The sequence below is a fragment of the Nicotiana tabacum genome, chromosome 8, assembly GCF_000715075.1.
Source record: "Nicotiana tabacum cultivar K326 chromosome 8, ASM71507v2, whole genome shotgun sequence".
NCBI lineage: Eukaryota > Viridiplantae > Streptophyta > Magnoliopsida > Solanales > Solanaceae > Nicotiana > Nicotiana tabacum.
The window spans coordinates 65,141,861-65,164,064 of NC_134087.1; the positions used below are offsets into that span (position 1 = coordinate 65,141,861).

Sequence of the window (22,204 nt, forward strand, 5' to 3'; positions counted from 1 at the left end):
TAGATTATAAATAAACAATCTTAGAAGGCTCGCCTTTTTTATATTGGTGAGAAAATTAAGCCAACAGTAGGTTAGATTAAAATGTGCCACATTGAATTGTTTTAAATGCTCGAATAATAGGAAACTTGATCCGATAATATAAATGTATTGGTCAAAATATGACCATTGTGGTCAAGCTGACCAACACCCCGCCCAGGCGGCAAGGCAGCGAAAGACGACATAATATGTTCCACAATCAGCACTCTCGACATCTGTCGAGTCAGAAGAAATAACGTGTAAAAGACGATCAAAGACACACATAGTGTGAGAGTGTCGGACCGAGTGAATATCAAAGGTCACATGACTATATATAATACGGAAGAACCTTCGATGGGGAGGGGGGGGGCTTTTTTTCCATCCTCTCTCCCTAGTTCTCTCCTTGGAATCTTCATAATAAAGAAGAAAGAGATAATCTCTTGAAAAACATGTAGAACTGCCTCTCACATTAATTAATGGGAGCCCCAATAAAGAATTTCAACGAGAACGATTACTCCATTTGTATCTCATATACTATTCTTTCAATTAGCTCATTGATCTGGAATTTATTATGTCTAACTAAGATTTACCTCTTCACTTTCTTTGATTGATTTGTTCAAAAAGGTTTCAATATCTTTTGAGTCAAACAATTTGGCGCCGTCTGTGGGGATTTCTTGGTGAAGTTTCCTAGTCTCTTCCAGATCAAAGACAAGAAACACGATTACCCACCAGAAAGAGCGCTAAGGCAAGACCCGACCCACGCAGGACAAAGTTGCAGCATAGAAGGGGAAAGAGAGCTGAATAGAGTAACCGGATTTGAAAATCCTCGCCCCATCAACCGTCGAAATGCCAAACAAAATGAGCAACGTTACAAACCTGCTCTCGTTCACCGGTCCATCGGATGGGGGTAAGGAAAATATAATTTTGACTCACATTCTGCCCTTTGCTCAAGCAGGAATACAAATGTCGCGCGGGCGAACGCGCAAAGAAACATCTTAATTAAAGAATGAGAAACTACTACAAGATAACCGAAAAATCGCCCGACGATAACATCTTCAGGGCGGAAGGCCGGAATCAGGCAAAGAAACTCCAATATGGGCACAAAATGAACATAAGAGAAACAACAAAGTTTCATCCTCTCCGACATTACGCCCTCCAATGCAAACAATATCAAGCAAACCGGGACTCCCTCGAAAGATGCCTGACTCTCCAAAAACTGGGACTGACGACGGGTTACTATTTCGATAAGTTCGAAATAACACCCATAAAGGCTAAGGGCCTTCGCCAAAAAGAAGAGTTTGACCTTGATCGAACGACGACGGGATACTATTTCGATAAGTTCAAAATAACACCCTTAAAGGCTAAGGGCCTTCGCAAAAAAAAAGAGTTCGACCTCGATAAACGACGACGGGTTACTATTTCGATAAGTTCGAAATAACACCCTTAAAGGCTAAGGGCCTTCACCAAAAAGAAGAGTTCGACCTCGATCGAACGACGACGGGTTACTATTTCAATAAGTTCGAAATAACACCCTTAAAGGCTAAGGGCCTTCGCCAAAAAGAAGAGTTCGATCGAGACGACGGGTTACTATTTCGATAAGTTTGAAATAACACCCTTAAAGGCTAGGGCCTTCGCCAAAAAGAAGAGTCTGACCTCGATCGAACGACGACGGGTTACTATTTCGATAAGTTCAAAATAACACCCTTAAAGGCTAAGGGCCTTCGCCAAAAAGAAGACTTCGACCTCGATCGAACGATGACGGGTTACTATTTCGATAAGTTCGAAATAACACCCTTAAAGGCTAAGGGTCTTCGCCAAAAAGAAGAGTTCGACCTCGATCGAACGACGACGGGTTACTATTTTGATAAGTTCGAAATAACACCCTTTAAGGCCAAGGGCCTTCGCCAAAAAGAAGAGTTCGACCTCGATCGAACGATGACGGGTTACTATTTCGATAAGTTCGAAATAACACCCTTTAAGGCCAAGGGCCTTCGCAAAAAAAAAAGAGTTCGACCTCGATCGAACGGCGAACTATTTCGATAAGTTCGAAATAACACCCTTAAAGGCTAAGGGCCTTCGCAAAAAAATAAAGTTCGACCTTGATCGAATGAGGACAGGTTACTATTTTGATAAGTTCGAAGTAACACCCTTAAAGGCTAAGGGCCTTCGCCAAAAAACAAAAAGAGTTTGACCTCGATCGAACGATGACGGGTTACTATTTTGATAAGTTCGAAATAGCACCCTTTAAGGCCAAGGGACTTCCCTAAAAAGAAGAGCTCGACCTCGATCGAATGATGACGGGTTACTATTTCGATAAGCTCAAAATAACACCCTTTAAGGCCACAAGCCATCGCCAAAGAGAAAAGTTCGAAATATATCCAAGGCCAAGTGCCGTCACAAAACAAAAAGGGAAGGAAAAGCCGGGACTCGTCATACAGGAATCTATCCCGTACCAAAATCGCGAAAAGCGAAAACAAAGATAAAGCACAAAGCAGATAATAACGAGAAAATTCCTCTTTATACAAAGTCGTCGCGCCAACGGTCGCATATTACATATGGCCCAAGCCAACAATAAAAAAAAAGAAAGGAACAACGACAACACACGATGAATAAAAAAACAGACTAAGACAACATTCTTTCACTCGGCGTCCTCATCGCCATCATTTCCAAGAAGCTCTCCCTCATCATCCGCGCCCTCGTCGGCCTCCGGAGTCACAGAGTCATAACCACAGTTGATGCGAGCCTCTCGTGCCTTTGCTCGTGCTCCTTCGTATTCGGCCTCAGTAACATTGCCCGCCTCCCACAGGCTCTTGTATATATCTCGCTGAGCTTCAGCATGAACCCAAAACTCGTGTAAGCGGCGGGGAACAGTGGCGGAGGAAGACTCAATCTGAGCCAACAATCGCTCATTTTCTGCCTCAAGAGCGGCGACCCAATCACCTAAGGTCGAAGCTTCCCGGTCGATCTCCCCAATGTGCTCCTTAAGCCTCACCTCCATTAGCGTTTCGCTCTCTCCGACTCCTGCTCGGACTGGAGGACGCGGATAGTGTTCTCCAGGGCCGCCGCCCTTGTTGAAGCCGCAGACCAGGCACTCTCGATACTTTCCAACCCGGCGACCTTTCTCTCCAACTCGGCCATCTTTCCCATACACTTTGCACTCATCGCCTCGACCTTGATAAGATTCTGGTCCATCTCGGCTTGCATTGTCCTCAGTCTCCCCTGCAGATAGTCACACTCTGCGGCCACCCCTTTTCCCACCTCGAGCTTTTCATCCTTCGCGTGAAGTTGCTCTTCGAGCATACTGTTCCTGCGAATGGCCTCCATCAACTGCTAGTCTCTCTTCTCCAATTCCTCGCCAGGGATCGAGCACAAGGATTCTCCCTCAGTCGCTCGTGCATCTCATGACACTTGTTGCGATAGCGTCGATACTTTTCCAACATCTTCAAGAAAAGCTTGGCCCGAATGTCGGCCCTGCGCATACTCTCCACTTCCTCCATGTACGTCTGAAAAACGAGAAGACGAGTTAAAGCCATATCAACAAGAAAAATGAGAGAAGTATAAAAGAAAAGTGCGACATACTCTCAAGCCCATAGCGGCCACCTCATTCATCAAATCGACATCAGGAACATTCTGGAGAGCCTCGTTCTCGGCGGCGGAGCACAAAATGTCGAACTGTGTCACCAGATCTTCCGTGTCCCCCAGCAGGTTAACATCCGAAGAAATCTCAAGAATACGGGTCGGGACTCCCGCACGAAACACCGAGTGGGTAACACCTTCCTCAAACATCCTAACATCATTAGGATCGAGGTCCGACTCGGACTCATAATCGTCGACCACAACGCCCTTTCCTCTTTCAGCAGCTGAGGAGGAGGCACGACCAGGTACGGAGGACGAGGGTACTTCCGAAACCACAACAGCAGCCTCGGGAATCTAGCCCCTCGTCGCGACAGGTTGTTGATCAATGACAGTAGCAGGAATCTCCGTCGACGGGGCAGATACGACGGCTATCTCCATCGCTGCGGGTGGGGCGGTGTCAACCCCCGCCCCAGATCTTGTCGAGGATGAGTCGTCCAGGTGAATTACAGTCAGACGGGCTGCCTCGAATTCAACTCGTCGCCTTTTGGACGACCCTTCTTCTTCCTCAGCACAGGGAGACTCACTCGTTGGACAAGCAACACGAGTTGGAACCTCAGTTTGAGAAGTGGCCTCCTCAGGTATAATCACAGTTGCCGACTCGACTGTAGCAGCCCTCGACAAAGGTCGAGCGGCAGGTGCTGCAACAAGGCGAGCAGACAATGTCGGCTGACGAAAACCCAATGGAAGAGCCCTCGCTCTTCGCACTCTCCCTGGCATCGACAAACAGCATATAAGAAACTAAGTAAAAAGAGAGGAAAAATAGCATACAGAAACGACATATCACCTGTAAGGGGCCTGCGTCCAAATTTTTCATAAAAGGTCGACCAGGTGCGAACCCCCGCCGTATGGGGAAGGATGGCGCTCACCCACTCGCGGATACCATCGACAGATGGAGGAGGCAATTTCTCGAATGCAGAAACATAATAAAAGTTTAAGTACCGTAACGGAAAGCGGTCGGATTTCTCGCCGACTGAAAATACAAGAAACTTACGTGCAAAGTTCCACTTCTTAGAGAACCCCGTTGGATCCGCCACAAAGTGCTCAGTCCACACATAGAAATAAATCTCGTAGAAACGACGATTGGCCCTGTCGTCCATTTTCACCACCAGACTCTTCAACCCTCGCGGACGCATGTGAAGCATCGTGCCGCGAATGAGTTGAGGGGCGAAGATACCGAGCATGTGATCCAAAGTGATCTCACGACCGGCGAGCTCCGCAAACTTGAGCAACATAAGGAATAGCTTGTACAGGTACGGCGAAAGTTGAGCAGGGTATACCTCGTAAAAATGGCAGAAATCCACCACCAGGAGAGGGAGAGGAAGTGTGTATCCAATAAGAAAGGGGTAGGCGTAGAACACGTAGTACCCGGGACGGTCAAAATGTACTATGTCATCCCCTACGGTCGACCGCATATCAACGTAATTGGGAATTCCCCACCTAGCTTTCAACTCTGCAAGGTCTTCTTCTTTTAAAACAGAGGGGACTGGTTCCGGTTCCACCCCGGCACGGCTGCAGAAGTCATTCCATTCTCTTCCAGGACGAGGCAAGATCTCGGTTACTGACGGGACCTCCTCATCCTCCACCACTTCTACTCCTTTAGTGGCCTGAGCAACATTCTCTGGCGCTATAATTGCGATAGGGAGATCAGTGCGAGAAGAATCACCAGCCATTTTGTCAAGGGGGAGTGGCAAAAAGACAATAGAAAAGAAGGACGAAAGTTTTCAACCAATTGGAGGCGAATGAAAATTCGAAGTATCAGGAAGAAAATCATTTCAGCAAAATTCTTTCAAGCAAAGGGCAAAAAAGTATGTCAATCAAAGGATATGTTCCTTCAATTTATAAAAGACATAAATCCACCAAGCACGAAACCCAAGAGTCGTCAATCGAATCTGATAGGGCACGAATCGTTTCGGTTCCCCAGGAACGTGTGTCATAATGGCGACAACCACGAAACAACGCTTCAATACCAAACGACGTTTCGGTTCCGAAACGGTCGCAACGGTCCAAGGATATCGGAAGAGCGCCATCATCTCACTTGCAACCTAAAAGGTACAACCAAGGATCAAGCAGTCAGATTTCTCTGGAATTTGTAACAATCATGATCCGTCTGCCTGGCCCGATAGGGGGCGACCCCGACAGACGGAGGGACTAACTGTATTGGTCAAAATCTGACCGTTGTGGTCAAGCTGATCAACACCCCGCCCAGGCGGCAAGGCAACGAAAGATGACATGGTCTGTTCCACAATCAGCACTCTCGACACTCGTCGAGTCAGAAGAAATAACGTGTAAAAGACGACCAAAGACAGACATAGTGTGAGAGTGTCAGACCGAGTGAATATCAAAGGTCCTCTCTCCCTAGTTCTCTCCTTGGAATCTTCATAATAAAAGAAGAAAGACATAATATCCTGAAAAACATGTAGAACTGCCTCTCCCATTAATTAATGGGAGCCCTAATAAAGAATTTCAATGAGATCGATTACTCCATTTGTATCTCATATACTATTACTTCAATTAGCTCATTGATCTGAAATTTATTATGTCTAACTAAAATTTACCCCTTCACTTTCTTTGATTGATTTATTCAAAAAAGTTTCAATATCTTTTGAGTCAAACAATAATCGAAAGATTAAATAAACACATCCACCAAGAAAAAGTAAATAACAGAAGCGATGAATACACGTGCACCTAATATAGATAACCGAGGAAGTTAAGGGAATAAAGAAGACATTGATGCAGCAATAGTTTGCATTGGCAAACATGCATCACACAGCTAGAAAGAGAAAAGGAAGGAGAATCTTTTAGAAAATTTTGTTCCACTCATATTACGAATTATATTCATAAAATAATAAGAAATAATATAGATTATTTGTCTTGAAAAAATAATGTCAACTTCTTAGACAAACGTATGTGACAATATGGCATGCTAAATAAAGAAAAATTGTCAATTTTATAGACAAATATAGGTGACAATATGATATGCTAAATAAAAAAAAGCACAATATGATGGATATAAAGATAGGGAAGGGAGAACGAAGGCTGTTCTTGGCATCACACCAACACACACTACGCAATCATATCATTTGCTACTTGAGGATAGACGGTTATGGAAATAAAAAGATATCATTACTTGCCATCATTCAGAACCCTTGTAGATTCGTCACTTCATAAGTGCTACCGTACCTCAACCAGTTAAAAACAACAAATTATTAAGGTGCCTCCGTCGGAATGTAGAATTAGCTACGGGACTATCTTAATGGACTTGCATTTATCAGTGGACTAACAAATTGCGATCTTTCTTTCTTCCGCCGGTCTGATATTGTCCTGGACAGAATCTCAATGCCCCTGAGTTGATGATTGTCATACCAAAAGGATAGAACATCAGATGACGTTCTGCATAAAATACCAGATCTTTTTTTTTCCAAAAATGCCAGAGGTATCTAATGACAAAAACAGAAAGCATCCATTAGATGACGTTCTTAATTAAGTACCAGATGATTAGATCACGAAATGAATTTAGTGCTCATTTTTACTCTCATTTCCTACTTCCCTGCAAAGAGGAACAACCATGGTTAGACAAAAATGATACTCTTTTAAAGTATTGGTAAATGGCGCAACAAGAAGTTCAAAGAAGAAATACCTACCCAGATGACATAGCCATCCATTGAAAATTACTTCCGCTTCTTCGAAGTAGGAGGGCTTTCAGCTGCCTGTCTTGCCAAGGTGCGCTTTGATGGAGTCATGTTCTGTTGATATAAATTCTTTTTTAGTATCAGACATATTTACCTCCAAGAATGAGTTAAGAGGTTGATAGTTTAACCTTTGCAAGCTTCTTTTCTTTGCGTGCCTGCCTCTCCCTCTCATCAAATTCTTGATTTTCCCTCTCAATCAACCGAATAAGTGCATCGCATCTTCTGGCAAGTTCTTGAGTGGTACGAGACTTCACAAACCAATCAAACCGGAATAAGGGTGATGAGCGAAATGCAGCCTTCAGCTCATCCCAATTTCCATAGCCGAGCTTGTGAACCATACATATCTATAGAAATAACCTATATAATCATTTTCCTGATAGTGGATTAAATCCTAAAAGTGCACCCCTGAATTTCAGTCCACTCACCATGAAACGATCACATTCCTCGTTATACAGCTTCCCTTTGTTCTGACCATACTGGATCTTCAATTCCAACCATGGATTTTTGTATCGATCCAGCTTCTTACCAATTGCTTTCATAATCTCATCTCTCCGTGAAATTCTAGCCTCTCCTCTTTCAATGTTCTTAATAATCCTGTCATAATCTGCAAGCATCACATCCATTAAACTAAACTACAGTTCTCCAAAACCTACATGCTCGACATAAATAATTATATTTCTCCCAACTATCAAGATCTTCCTAGTGAATTTTCTATCCTACTTTTGTGACATAAATTAGCAGAGCACATAAACTGAAGAAAATAAATATTACAAACCTTTAAATATGCCCCCATCCCAAATTACTATTGGTAATCTTACTTGTCCTAAACAGTGCACTTTCTTTTAAAAAAAAGTTCCTACTCAAGAAAATGATAGTACAAAACAGTTGCATGCGACCCACTTACTCTACGCAGTACAAGTTTTCTTTTCAATTGTGTTTGGATTGGAAGACATTTTCAAAAATCAAACCCGAACAAAGTTATTTGGTTTCAAAATCAATTTTTGGGTTTTGGAAACACGAAGATACCTAAAAAATCTGTTCTACTCTGAACCAAAACCAAGAAATAACCCTTTTCTTCCCCAGTTGCGCATAAACTTGTCAACATTATCACTTTGACCCCTCCTTTTTTTAAAATAAAATTTCATCTAGTTTTCCTCCTTTTTTATTATGACCAAAATGCTTTTTTTTCATTCATCTTATTCTATTCTTTCAAGGACTAAAATTTTATTTACCTTTTTGTTAGTTCCAGTTTTTATATTGCTATTGTACAATGTATTGTTAGTCTAATGCATGTAGTTCTAATGAATTGCTACAATATTCACAATGGAGATGGAATTAATTATGTGGCAGACTTGTAGTTATAGTTTGTTTTTTTTTTTTGAAAAATGGCTTGTAGTTATAGCTTTATAAAATGATATGCTGCAATTTTAACTTTCTAGTTCAACAAGATTCCAATCCAAACTTCATTCTGTTTCCAGGAAAAATGCATTCACACACATCAATATTCAAAGAAGATTTCCAGACTACTTCAGAAACTCTTTTCCAAGAACATAAACCAAAAACTGTGTCAAAAGAGTTGAATGTTCTCTCACATGTTCCAAATACTTGTAACACTAATCATTGTCCAATCTTAACAACAACAACAAATCCAGTATATTCCCATAGGTGGGATCTGGGAGGGTAGTGTGTACGCATACCTTACCCCTACCTAGTGAAGGTAGAGAGGTTGTTTCGAATATACCTTCGGCTCAGAAAAGGTGTGGAGGAGAAGAACAACAAGAAAGAAAAGGCCAATCTTAACAAATATGTCATGTAAAACAGGGACATTCAATTAAAAAAGAAGGGTGAAGCATAGTTGTTTCTTTTTTAATCACAATTTAAACTCCCCCCCCCCCCAGAAAAAAAAACACTTACCATTTAGTTCTTTGTATCTTTCTTTGAAAACTTTCGCATATCTTTCAACCTCCTCCTCAGTTTTCCCTTCCATTTCAGCAGCAATACTTTTTAAGTCATTGCGACCATACTTCTCACAAGCCCTGATAAAGGTATTGAAGTCTCTTCTACTCCATGTTGAAAATCCCTAGATATCACACTTGTCAACCTCCGACAACAATAAAGGTAATTATAATCCCAGGATGAGTTAGTAGAAACACTTACCTCTTCCAATAGTCGCTCCTTCTCCTCCTGCTCTACAGCTGTTAAAGGATCTCCAGCATCTATATACATGAAACATTTTGAAGACATATTCAGAAGAAGCAGGCCCAAAATTTTCCCCATACAGAAATGAAAAAAAAACTGAAGTTCTTTTAAATGGAAATAAAAGTCTCAAACCTTCAGGTTCTTCCACCTCTATAGTGTCTTTAACCTGATTCTTCTGGTGTGTTTGCTGGAATAAGTAACAAATATATAATCCACAAAAAAACACACGAAAGGGTGGCAATGGAAAAACTTGAGAAATACAAAGCTTAACCAACCATAAGATAGCGCACTTCCTTCTCATACAACTCACTCAGTCTCTGTGTATTGAAGAACTGAAAATCGTGCCTACAAATGATAAGGATAACCAGAACTGTCGTTAGGAGAAAAAGAAATGAGGTTGCCAGAGACAGAGAGTCACGGAACCTTCATTTCAAAACGCTACTATGTATGGCCCAACAGAATCAGGAGAGAACAAAAGTAGTACAGAAAAGTAGAAAAATGTGCAAACACAGACTTACAGCTGAGGCATCCGAGGAATTCGAGGCTCTTTAGGTCTTGCAGGGGCGCTCTGACGCATGGTCTGCTTGAAGTATTCAGACTCTGAGTAGCTAACAGCAAAGGAGAGTCATGTTTTAACTGATGATAAACTAAGCTTCAGTACATAAAAGGTAAAATTCAGCAACATAAGAAGCATACTTGCGCTTTCTTTCTCTTTTTGAAGGTTCTACCCAATTGTCGCTGATAATTTTCTTGAAATCCACCTTGTTTTTATCCTTTATTGACCCAAACAAAGGCAGAAAGGCAAGTGAAACACACAGAAAAGTAGCTAACCAAGCAAGGAGTCACCAGAAAACTGAACAAGCGTTGTTACCTCCTCATCACCAAAGTCATACAAATCAGCAGCTGCATAAAGTCAGCAATCTTATAACTAAAGCAGCACAACAAATTGCAGGAGGCAAACAGAAAAAATCAGGAAGCAAAGTGCATACTGTCATCCATCTTAAACTTGATAGCATCTTCTGTAAACTTCTTCATCTTGGCATCAAGTTCAGCTTTTGCCTCTTCTCCTTTAGCAATTATTCTATCTATATCCTCGTCAGTAATGGTGCTATCTTTGGAACTGAAAACCATTTCAGCACCGAATCGCACCATTTGCAGCAGCTCATCCTTATTAACAGCTGTGTTATGCATCACATGATACAAACAGTCAGTGATTTCATATGCATATCAAACAGTATAAAGAGAAGGAAATTGTATGCAAAGATAACCTCACCTTTCTGCTCTGCTAGCCGCCCCTGCTGGATAACCAATGCATCAAGTGCTAGCTTCTTGTAAGCCCTTTCAATCACCTTTTCCTCAATGGTATACTGAATGAATAATTGAAAAGCATGTCTCACTACATCACCAGAAGATCCCAAAGCAGCATCTTTTCAGTGCATTAACACATCAGGGAAAGAATTCGAACCTCAGTGCAGAAGCGGAATACTTGGACTTCCTTCTTCTGACCAATCCTATGGGCTCGGTCCTGAGCCTGCAAATCAGCCTGTGGATTCCTGCAATTTCAATAATGTAAAGACAAGATTCAGATACCGTCCTCTCTCCTGGGTTGACAAAACCTACAATATAGGAGATCCTCACCAATCACTATCATAAAGAATAACAACATCTGCTGTAGCAAGATTGATACCAAGACCACCAGCTCTGGTTGACAATAAGAATGCAAATTTTTCACTCCCTGGTTTGTTAAAAGCCTCAATAGAAGCATCACGATCCTCACCACCAGTATTTCCATCAATCCGACAATATTGGTGACCTTTGTACATCAAGTAGTCTTCAAGGATGTCCAATAGCCTTGTCATCTGAATTAGAAAATCAAAAGAAAGGGTAAGTCCGAAAGCTGAGCATCCAGAAAGCTGTTGAAACTTCGGATAGGCACAACAAAACCAAAGAAAATTCGAGGGGGAAACCTGTGAAAATATTAAGACCCTTGAGCCACGTTCCTTCAATTTAGGAAGCAACTTATCTAGAAGAACCATTTTCCCTGCATCAAGCACATGAATATAAGTTAAGTAAAAAGCTGCTGCAGAAACGGCAAATAGACGCCAACACTGCATCCAAAGGAATCAAAATATTACCAGCATTTTCTACGAGATGCTCTCCTGTTGTATATGGAGGTCCTGGCTCAGCACCTTGGAAAAGATATGGATGATTACAGCATTTACGTAGCTGCATTGCTATATTGAGAAGACGCTTGCGCTCTCCTCCAGAATTGACAACCTCAAGATCTTTCTGCAGCAGAGCCTTGTAGTACTGCTTCTGCATCTGGGACATACCAACCTTAAGAATTGTTTCTTTTTTGGGAGGCAGGCCTTTCTCCACATCAGACTTCAGCCTCCTAAGAAGAAATGGACGGAGGACCTGACCAAGTAGCCAAAGTTGAAAACTCAGGTTAGGTTTACAAGGCTTCTCCCTCAAAGTTCAAAGCAAGATATTTGCGAGTGGGACATTGATGTCTCAAAATAAAGAAATTACATCTGCAGCAAGGTCATAGGGTAACTGTTGTTCTGTCTTCACCCCTTCAACCATAACCTTGTTCTATACCTTTTTTTGGTGAGCAGGGGGGGGGGGGGATGATTCAAGAAATTGGCAATACTGCTTGGTCTCTATTATAGAAACTACTACGTACTAGAAATCAACACACCTTATGTAGCTGTTGGACCACCTCCTGCTGGTCATTTTCACCAGAAATCTGGAACCACTCATCAAAAGTCTCAGCTGAGCTAAATATCTCAGGCAACAGAAAGTTCAGAAGCGCCCAGAGTTCGTGAAGATTATTCTGTGTAATATCACAAAATTCGCACATCAATTAGGCTGGAATGCAGACATATGTATGCACACCGAGGACTATTAAGATAACATGCTCATCGGCATCGCAGCAAAGATACAACAAATAGATTGGAAACTGATTTATAAAAATAGGAAATAACGCTTGACTAGCTAAAAATTAAAAATCAAAGGTATTACTCAGGTTATTTATCATTATTAGTTGGAAAATAGTTTTAAGTAATTCTTTGGTTGGAGCAGTATTTGGAACATGAAAGGTTGGAGTATCAATATATCATATTAGTTTGAAATTTCAGATAAGTAATTTGCATTTAAGGAGATTGAAAAAAATGATGCAGAAATAAAAAGGTCAAGTAAATCAGGAATTACAGCCTACATGCAAGGAAAATAATAAAATAAGCATCACCTGAAGTGGTGTCCCCGTGATAAGTAGTCTATAATTAGTGTTGTAGAGCCTCATTGTTTTTGAAAGAAGAGAATTTTCATTCTTGATCCTATGTGCCTCATCAATTATGATGTAACGCCAAGTAAAGCGTCGTAAAGCAGACTTCTCTTTGATAACCATCTCAAAGCTTGTGACACACACATCAAACTTCCCCGCAACAAGTAACTCCTCACGTATGTATCTCTGTAAATAAAATATAAAAGACTAGTCTGAACAAGCAATGCAATGTGCAAAAGAGGAAAGCAAAAGAACCAATATAAGCTGTTGCTTACCCTTTCATCAGAGGAAAGCAAAAGAACCAATATAAGTTGTTGCTTACCCTTTCATCAGGATCTCCAAGGAACTTAACAGCACGTAAAACAGGACAGAAACGTTTGATTTCATTCATCCAATTGCCAAGAGTCGATTTTGGAGCAACAACCATATGAGGACCAGTTATTCCTCTAAATTCACGTAGATATCCCAGCAAGGAGATGGTTTGCAATGTCTTACCAAGACCCTATGCAATAATAAGAGGATTAAATGATGATGCTTCTCCTAGAAGTAATAATTACAAAATGTAGGGAGAAAGGAGCATCTCAATACAGTTGCATATGACCATACTAACCATTTCATCAGCAAGTATTCCATTTATCCCATTCTCATACAGTCGTATCAGCCAGTTCAAACCAGCGAGTTGATAATCCCTCATCTTCCCTTGAATACCTGACAAAATATTTATGGATGTGATCTTTGGACGCTTAAAGAAGAAAGAAATGAAAGCATTAACAGAGAAAATTTGTCTGAGATAGAAGCATTTATCCAATGCATTTACAGCTTCAACTGTTTAATATGACGTTTCTTCCCAAATGCACTTAAGTTTAGAGCTTTGAGCAGGCTTAATATGAAGAAAGTACGGGAGAATTCAATACGTGAAACCTCACTAGTTTGGTTTTCTTTAAAATTCACATTTGTCCATAATGATGCTCAATAACCCTAAGGTGATCAGAGGTATTGATAAACCTCCACCCTTCTGAACCCTGCTTATTTCCTTAGCCACCTTATATAGAATAAAAACATCATGAATTCTTCCTAGGTAGCACTTGCAATGATGACTACAGTTTCTGTGCAGCCATGCATCAGTTACTCACATGTATAACAAAGCACTATTACTTGTAATGACAACTTGACTAAAGAAGCACTATTACTTGTAATGACAACGCGACTAAAGAGCCTTGAACGGAGCTACACAAACTATACACCTTATAGGATGATAAATTGAACTTTTTATAAGTAGGACCTAGGCTCGTGTATCTGATCTGAGCTTTCTCAAGATGGATCTCCCAATTTCGTAACAGCTTCATTTTACACGGTTTAGTAACAACATCATATGACAAATACATGTGCATCAACTTTTAAGCTTTATGTGCTTAAAAGCACTTTTTAAGTGTTGGAGCTGGTTTTATGAATATGCAGTTATGTATCTGGATAGAAGTGATGTAGTTGAAAATAAGTTGTGATAAAAAAGTGCTGATAAGCAGCTTTTTCCATTAAAATTAGTGAATGTCCTTAAATCTGTTAACACAAGGAGCTGATACTACATATTTTTAATTCTAAATTGTTCAAATAAAATATTTTTATAGTTTATGCACTAGTATAATTTGTGTAATTTCATGTATATATTTGTTACTTATTCCAGCAAACACACCAGAAGAATCAGGTTAAAGACACTATAGAGGTGGAAGAACCTGAAGATGCAGGAGAGCCTTTAACGGCTGTAGAGCAGGAGGAGAAGGAGCGACTATTGGAAGAGGTAAGTGTTTCTACTAACTCATCCTAGGATTATAATTAACTTTATTGTTGTTGGAGGTTGACAAGTGTTTTCAACATGGAGTAGAAGAGACTTCAATACCTTTATCAGGGCTTGTGAGAAGTATGGTCGCAGTGACTTAAAAAGTATTGCTGCTGAAATGGAAGGGAGAATTGAGGAGGAGGTTGAAAGATATGCGAAAGTTTTCAAAGAAAGATACAAAGAACTAAATGGTAAGTGTTTTTTTTTTTGGGGGGGGGGGGGGTAGGGGAGTAACTTTTTTTTGATGAAGTAAGATGATTCACCGATGGCATCCAGAAGATACAGAAATACAAAATATGCCATTGTTAGCTCCATTACAATGTGCTTCCCGCCAAAGAGCTAACAAAAGAGCAAAAGTATGGCCTAAGTCAAAGTAAGTGAACCGATAAAATCTAAATAGGAGGCAACATTATTTATAGGGGTTAGGTTGCTTCAACTAAAAAGGTACACTAGACCTTTCACTTTCAAAAAATGAGGAGTTGAAACTCCATCAAAACATGTGCGATTCCTCTCTGTCCAAAGAACCCAAAAGATGCAAGGAGGGATCATCTTCCAGATTTTCCTGATGGCTGATTAAAGAAACAACTATTGGCCTCACCCTTCTTTTTAAATTGAATGTCCCTATTTTACATGACATGTTTGTTAAGATTGGCCTTTTCTTCTTTTTCTTCTTCTCACCTTTTCTGAGCCAAGGGTCTATTGGAAACGGCTTTTCTAGGTCAGCATACACACTATCCTCCCCAAACCCCACATGTGAGAATATACTGGGTTTGTTGTTGTTGTTGTTGGCATGTATATATTTAATCTCTATACATTCTTTTTTCTTCTTTTTTACGTTTAATTTATGTCTAATTAACTAGAGAAAAGCAAGCTCATTAAAAAATATATCATTTTCCTCATGCTCAAGTTAACTTACTAGCAATACATAATGGTAATCAAACAATATAAACTCCAATAGTTTCAATTCATGTGGTTCTTCAATAGATGCTAATATTAAGGAAATTTACTAAATAATTAAAGCTTTAGGAATGAAAACATTTCGAGGCCTGCAAGGTATCTGCCGGCTTCATATAGAGCCGCAAAAGTGAAAAATTACACAGCAAAGTTCGGAGATATGAAGAGCAGAACCATATTGTTCGAGTTGGCACAAAAGTGGGTTAGAGCTTTTGGACCTTTTTGGTATTTGATTTTTTAATCCTAAATCCTAAGGAACAATATAAAATCAAAGAAACCGCGCAAAATCCAACACACAAAAAAAAGTATTTTCCTACATACCAAACCTCAAGATTGGCGAAATGGTAGAGATGGAAGAGCGCGGAGATGGAAGAAAGGTGGACGAAAGAAACAAGGGAAAAGAAATGTCTAAATTAGGCCTTTTGTTCTGAAGTTTATTTTAGGAATTATAGAACATTATAAGGGACAGAACAGTAAAACACTTGGTCAAACATAGATAGTTGTAAAGCTAAAAAGTGATGAGTTGAGCAAAACCCAACTTGTTTTTAGCTTGTTTTAGCCTAAAAGCCAAGTCCTTTTAAGCACTTTTTAAGTTTGCCAAACACTAAAACAAGCTAAAAATAACTTAAAAGCTGGTTTGACGAGCTTAAAAGCCCATCCAAGCACCCCTATATCTTACAGGAGGGTTGTGCCACCAATCGTGTATTCCCAGAAAGTCCGTCTTCTTCATCTTTGAGATACTCTTCATCTTCTTCCTCTTCAGTTACTTTTGATGCATGACGGCCCCTGGAGAAAGAAAAGATCATCAAATTGGCTCATAAAGAATCCACATGCAGAAGTACCTCCGTTTAATGCATAAACTTTCCCCTTTATTTGACACAACATAATGCATATTGCGTGAATCACATCCACACAAATAACCATCTGAAACCACATGGTAGCAGCCAAATCTAAAACCAAGCTGTATTTTTCGACATAAAACACCAGGAAGGTGCAGAACATGCAGAAAAGGAATCAAGCCTGTTTATTTACATAAGGAGTCAATGAAGTCCGTCAATGTATCAGCATCGTTTTACATCAAGAAAAGCAAGCAACTTTTTTTTTTTGAAAAGGTAACATAAAGCAAGCAACTTAACAAACAAGCAAACAAAATGAAAGTCCTTAGGAAGACACCAAAATAGCTATGTCTATGTATGCAATGTTGATTTCATGCTGCGAAAACACTTGCACATTAACTCCCACTAATAGGCAACGAAGATATCATTCTGTTGTAAATAAGTATCAAATAGCTAAACATAAAAGAATTAGTAATATCTTTTTCTTCTTGCTTGAACCTCAGTTCCATATTGCTCACTCCATGCACCTTAACATAAACCATCAAATAACAAAGAAATTCTAGCGGATTAGCCAAAATGCATTGCTCGGAGCAATCAAGCTCTATAAGTCTCTGGGATCAGCTGCAAACTCAGCAAAGCTAACAACAAAGAAAGGATCAAACTAAGTTACTCATAGGAAGTTACCCATACCTTCCTTTGGTCTTCTTTTGAGAGGTGGACTGCTCGCTTTTGGCAAAATGTGCAAATAGCTCAGTTTGCTGCAAGAGATACTTCAGTCGCCCCTTTCCCTTGTTGTCCTGCCACAGATATGTCAGCATTGAGCACACTCTTAACTAAAACAGAACACAAAAAGGTCCAGCAACAAATATTCTGAATGAGATACCATGTCAGCATCAATGGCAGCATTCTGTGAATCCAACATTTCTTGTATTTTCTTCTTCTTGATCCTCTCCATCTCTTTCAACCTGGCCTTTTCGCGCTTGGAGATTTCATTGGCTGCAACCTCTTCCTACAGGTAGCATAGCATAACCGGGTGACTTAAAAAATAAATAGCCTTAAAGCTTATCAAAACATGAAAGCTGCTCAAACTTATACATCATTTGAAGAATGTGCATTTATGCTTGAAAAAACAACTTCAGTCTAAAAACCCTAGCATGCCCACTCATTAGTGGAATGAGACATGTTATCAGGCATTAATTCGGCAGACCGACCAAAACCTAAGAAAAAAAACCCTAACACAACAATTAATTAACATACCTCATTATCCTCATCGTCTTGGTCTGCCACGTCGGTGGCGGCGTCATTGTCCTCCTCGTCGGAGTCCTCAGCGGTCCTCGCGACGGCCTCAAGCTCCTCTTCATCTTCTTCTTCATTGACCTGATCCTGGACTTGTTCCTCCTCCGAACTATCCGATGGAGGCTCCGACGACGAGGATTTGGATCTCGAGTGTTTACCCATGGCTCCAATTCGAGGGTTTCTAACCTGAATCTAAAAGGGAACTCGCCGTCTAACTAGAGAGTTTTCTAGGTTCGGAATATATAAGTAGCGGCTTGGTGAAGGAACCAAATCAGCAGATTTTTTCCTTTTTGATAATTTGATGTAATGTTGCTGACTGTTGAGCACATTACATTAGGAAATGAAACTTCCCGCCACTTGTGGGGGATCTGCAATTTAGCGCCGTTGGGTCTTGGACGAAAGCCGATAGGTTTATGGGCTGAGCCACGTGTGCCAACTTAGAATGGGCTTTAGTCCAATTGAGAAACAAAAAAATTAAGAGAAAATGCACGGTACGACAATACATAGAGCCCGTTTGGCCAAGCTGCAAAAAAATAAAAATTTGTGTTTGGCCAAGCTGCAAAAAATTAAAAATTTGTGTTTGGCCAATTCATTTAAGAAAAACTTTTTGTAACATTTGATAAACAAATTGTGTTTGGCCAATTTTTCTAAAAAGTACTTTTGAGTATCAAATTACCAAAAAGGATAGTCCAAAGTCTTATAATTATTTTAAAGAGAAAAATGAATTTAAAAATTTATCATAAGACACTTTTATTATTTTTTATTTTATTTAATTAAAATATAAAACATAAAGCAAATATATATATTAATGATTTAAATCAATATAACATATATAGTTATACCAAAGCATATAGTAGTCTATAGTATAGTTACTTATTGTGACGACTCGGCCAGTCGTCTTAAAAATTTACGCCCCCTATTAACTGCTATCCCTGAGTTTATTTCTGCTATTTTGATTTGTCGGGATGTTCGGTTTTGAATTTCAGAGAGTTTTGGGATACTTAGTCCCTAAATGAGAGCTTAAGTGTTGGAAAGTTGACCGTAGTCGGAACAGTGTGAAGACGGCCTCAGAATGAAAATCTGATGGTTTCGTTAGCTCCATTGAGTGATTTCGGGATTAGGGGCGTGTTCGGATTGTGTTTTGGAGATCTATAGCTAATTTAGGCTTGAAATGACGAAAGGTCGAATTTTGAAGTTTTCAGTTCGATAGTGACATGCTGATCCGAGGGTCGGAATGAAATTTCGGAAGTTGGAGTAGCTCCGTAGTGTTGAATGTGACGTGTGTGCAAAATTTCAGGTCATTCGGACAAGGTTTGATAGCCTTTTTTATCGAAAGTGTATTTTTAGAGTTTTTTGGATTCTTAGGCTTGAATCCGATTAAAAATAGATGTTTTGATGTTGTTTTGAGCGTTCTGAAGGTTGAAACAAATTTGAATGAAGTTATGGGATATGTTGGTAGGTTTGGTTGAGGTCCCGGGGGCCTCGGGATCATTTCGGATGATTGACGGAAAGATTTTTGGGATTTGGAGTTGCAGCTTCAGCTGTTTTACTGTCATAACTGCACCTGCGAGTGTGGGACCGCAGGTGCGGAGCCGCAGAAACGGCGGATCAATCGCAGAAGCGAAAATAGGGAGGTTCAGCAGGAGCTGCAGAAGCTGTAGGCTTTCCGCAGAAGCGGTACCGCATCTGCGGATGGTGAGTCGCAGATGCGGAATCTGGTTTTAAGTGAGGAGTCGCAGATGCGACCAGTGTTCCGCAAAAGCGAGACTGCAAAAGCTATCCTAGGATCTTAGATGCGGTAACAGCTGGGCAGAAATATGAAATTTTGAGGGTTTAGTTTCAAAAGTTGGAAATTCGATTTGGAGCTCGGGAGAGGGCGATCTTGGGAGAAAATTGAAGAGGAGATCAGTGGGTAACAATTCTTTAATACTTTCTAGTTATATTCCATTAATCTATAGTTAGTTTCATCATTTAATTTCGGATTGGAGATGAAAATTGGGGAAAAGTTGGAAGGAAGTTCTTAGACCTAAAATTCAACTTTTGATTGGGAATTTGACCTTAGATTTGGATAACTTTGGTATGCACGAACTCGTGAGAGTATGAGGATTCTGAAAATATAAATTTTACCCGATTCCGAGATGTGAGTCCGAAGGGTGTTTTGGTCATTTTACCTAATTTCGCATATTAGCTTAGAATTTAATTGTAGAATCAGTTACTTGAAGTGTTATTTACACTATGCAATTGAATTGAATAGATTTGGGTCATTTGGAGTCGAGCACTCGTGGCAAGAACGTGGTCTCGGGTTGATTATTGAGCCGGTTCGAGGTAAGTGGCTTGTCTAACCTTGTGTGAGGACCTTCCCCTTAGGATTTGGTATATTTAATGTTTGAAATGCCTTGTACGTGAGGTGACGAGTGCGTACTTGAGCTAATTGTTGGAAATCCGATTTTCTTTAAGTAATTTCAATTGTGTTCCTTTTCCTGTTTCATTTTACTTGAAATTTAAACTTGTTGTTAACTTAGAAAAAGCATGTCTAATTGACTTAACTGTTATTTACTTAAACTGGCTTAATTTAATTATGTGAAGCATGTTAGATTGGAAGTACCTGTTTACTTGATACGAAATTGAGCTTAATTGAGTATTCTTGTGTTGCTGCTGTGTGTTTTACTTTGGAACTACGGGACGGCATCCCGAGAGATCTCCTGTACGTATTTATGATTTGAACTGAGGTGCGGGATATCGAGAGATCCCTGGCACGTATATTAAGAATACCAAGAGATCCTCGGGATACCAAGAGATCCCTAACATATATTGAGGATACCGAGAGATCCTCGGGATACCAAGAGATCCCTGGCATATATTGAGGGTATTAAGAGATCCCCGGGATACGGAGAGATCCCCGTTTATTTCCTTGTGATTGTTTTTGCCTCTGTTCCAGTTATTGAATTTCCTATTTTCCTGTATTAAATTCTTAGTGTTAGTTTCCGACTGTACTGCTTATCGTATATTGTCATATCTTATATTTTTATTTTATCTCAGTAGGGGCCTGACCTTCCTCGTCACTACCCGACCGAGGTTAGGCTTGGCACTTACTGAGTACCGTTGTGGTGTACTCATGCCCTTTCTGCGCATGTTTTTTATGTGCAGATCTAGGTACCTTAACTCAGACTTACCATCCTTGAGGCGAGGCGACCTTTCTGAGACTTCGAGGTATATCTGCCGCGTACGCAGACCGGGGAGTCTCTTTCTATTCTTTCTTGTATTTAAAACCCTTCTGTATTTACTTGTTTTAGACTATTCTGGAGTTAGAGCACTATGTAATATCCTTAGCTTGTGATTTATGGGTTTTCGGGTTTGGGAGATATATATATTGGATTTGAGAGTTATATTTTGTATGTCGAGCGACACTTTTAAAATGTTGTTTTATTACATTATTTCTGTTTTAAATTGTATTCTTGTGCAAATTGGTTTATCTTCCGCGTTTAGGCTTACCTAGTCGTAGAGACTAGGTGTCGTCACGATGGTTTACGGAGGACGAACAGGAGTCGTGACAAGTTGGTATCAAAGCTCTAGGTTCATTGGAGTCATGGATCACAAGCCGGTTTATTAGAGTCTTGTTGATCTGTACGGAGATGTCTGTACTTATCTATGAGAGGCTATGTAACCGTTAGGAAAATTCCACTTCATTTGATTTCTTTGTCGTGTGAGATTTTGATATCATAATTCTAAACTTCTATCTTCTATTCTCTCATAGATGGTGAGGACACGCGCTACCCGAGATGATCAGGCACCCGCGCCCCCTTCTGCAATCGTCAGAGGCCGAGGACGCGTACATGGTGCAGCTAGAGCACATGCGCGAGCTGCCGTCGAGGTACCACCAGCAGTTCTAGCCGGAGTCCAGGCACCTGATACGCCTACTGCTACCATTACACCAGCTCTTCAGGAGATACTAGCACAGTTCATGAGCATGTATACCACTTTGGCTCAGGCAGGGTTGCTTTCCCTTGCTGCAGCTACGTCTCAGGCCGGGGGAGGAGCACAGACTCCCGCTGCCTGCACTCCTGAGCAGTGAGTGCATGTTGAGCAGTTTCTTGAGATTATTCTTGTACAGCTTGCAGTCCGATATCAGCCCGAGTACAGGGCAGCGGCTTCCGAGGATGAGCAGCTGAGGCTTGAGAGGTTCAAGAAGTACAAACCTCCTATATTCAGTGGTCTAGCATCGGATGATGCTCTGGGATTTCTAGATGAGTGTTACCGCATTCTCCGTACCATGGGTATATATCGAGCGGGGTTTCCTTCACTACTTTCCAGCTTCGAGGGGCTGCCTATGAGTGGTGGCGCACCTATGAGTTAGACAGTCCGTATGAGGTTGCTTCACTGACTTGGACTTAGTTTTCAAATCTGTTCCTGAAAGAGTATGTTCCTTAGAGCCTCAGGGACGCATGACGCGCAGAGTTTG

General features: G+C 40.6%; 1 protein-coding gene across 3 annotated transcripts; it reads right to left on the minus strand.

Moving 5' to 3' along the window:
- Positions 1 to 6,752: 6,752 nt before the first annotated feature.
- On the minus strand, positions 6,753 to 18,101 carry LOC107792820 (ISWI chromatin-remodeling complex ATPase CHR11-like). 3 transcript variants are annotated; one of them, XR_012694012.1, is made up of 26 exons: positions 17,707 to 18,101; positions 17,333 to 17,458; positions 17,140 to 17,246; positions 16,293 to 16,399; positions 13,436 to 13,533; positions 13,148 to 13,327; positions 12,790 to 13,011; positions 12,241 to 12,375; positions 11,675 to 11,957; positions 11,507 to 11,580; positions 11,178 to 11,398; positions 11,005 to 11,092; positions 10,813 to 10,906; positions 10,529 to 10,717; positions 10,411 to 10,442; positions 10,236 to 10,312; positions 10,058 to 10,147; positions 9,815 to 9,884; positions 9,672 to 9,726; positions 9,498 to 9,556; positions 9,255 to 9,420; positions 7,766 to 7,944; positions 7,469 to 7,684; positions 7,293 to 7,394; positions 7,140 to 7,198; positions 6,753 to 6,993 (listed from the first exon to the last, which is right to left on the minus strand). XR_012694012.1 is itself a non-coding variant. In XM_075219317.1 (25 exons), the coding sequence occupies exons 1-24, from the start codon at positions 17,905 to 17,907 to the stop codon at positions 7,320 to 7,322; spliced, it is 3,144 nt and encodes a 1,047-aa protein (XP_075075418.1). In that variant the 5' UTR covers positions 17,908 to 18,101; the 3' UTR covers positions 6,753 to 7,088; positions 7,293 to 7,319. The 3 variants fall into 3 exon arrangements, 2 of the variants coding, with proteins under 2 accessions (XP_075075418.1, XP_075075417.1); XM_075219317.1 differs by lacking the exon at positions 7,140 to 7,198 and having other exon boundaries at positions 6,753 to 7,088; XM_075219316.1 differs by having other exon boundaries at positions 6,753 to 7,198.
- Between the last annotated feature and the right edge of the window lie 4,103 nt (positions 18,102 to 22,204).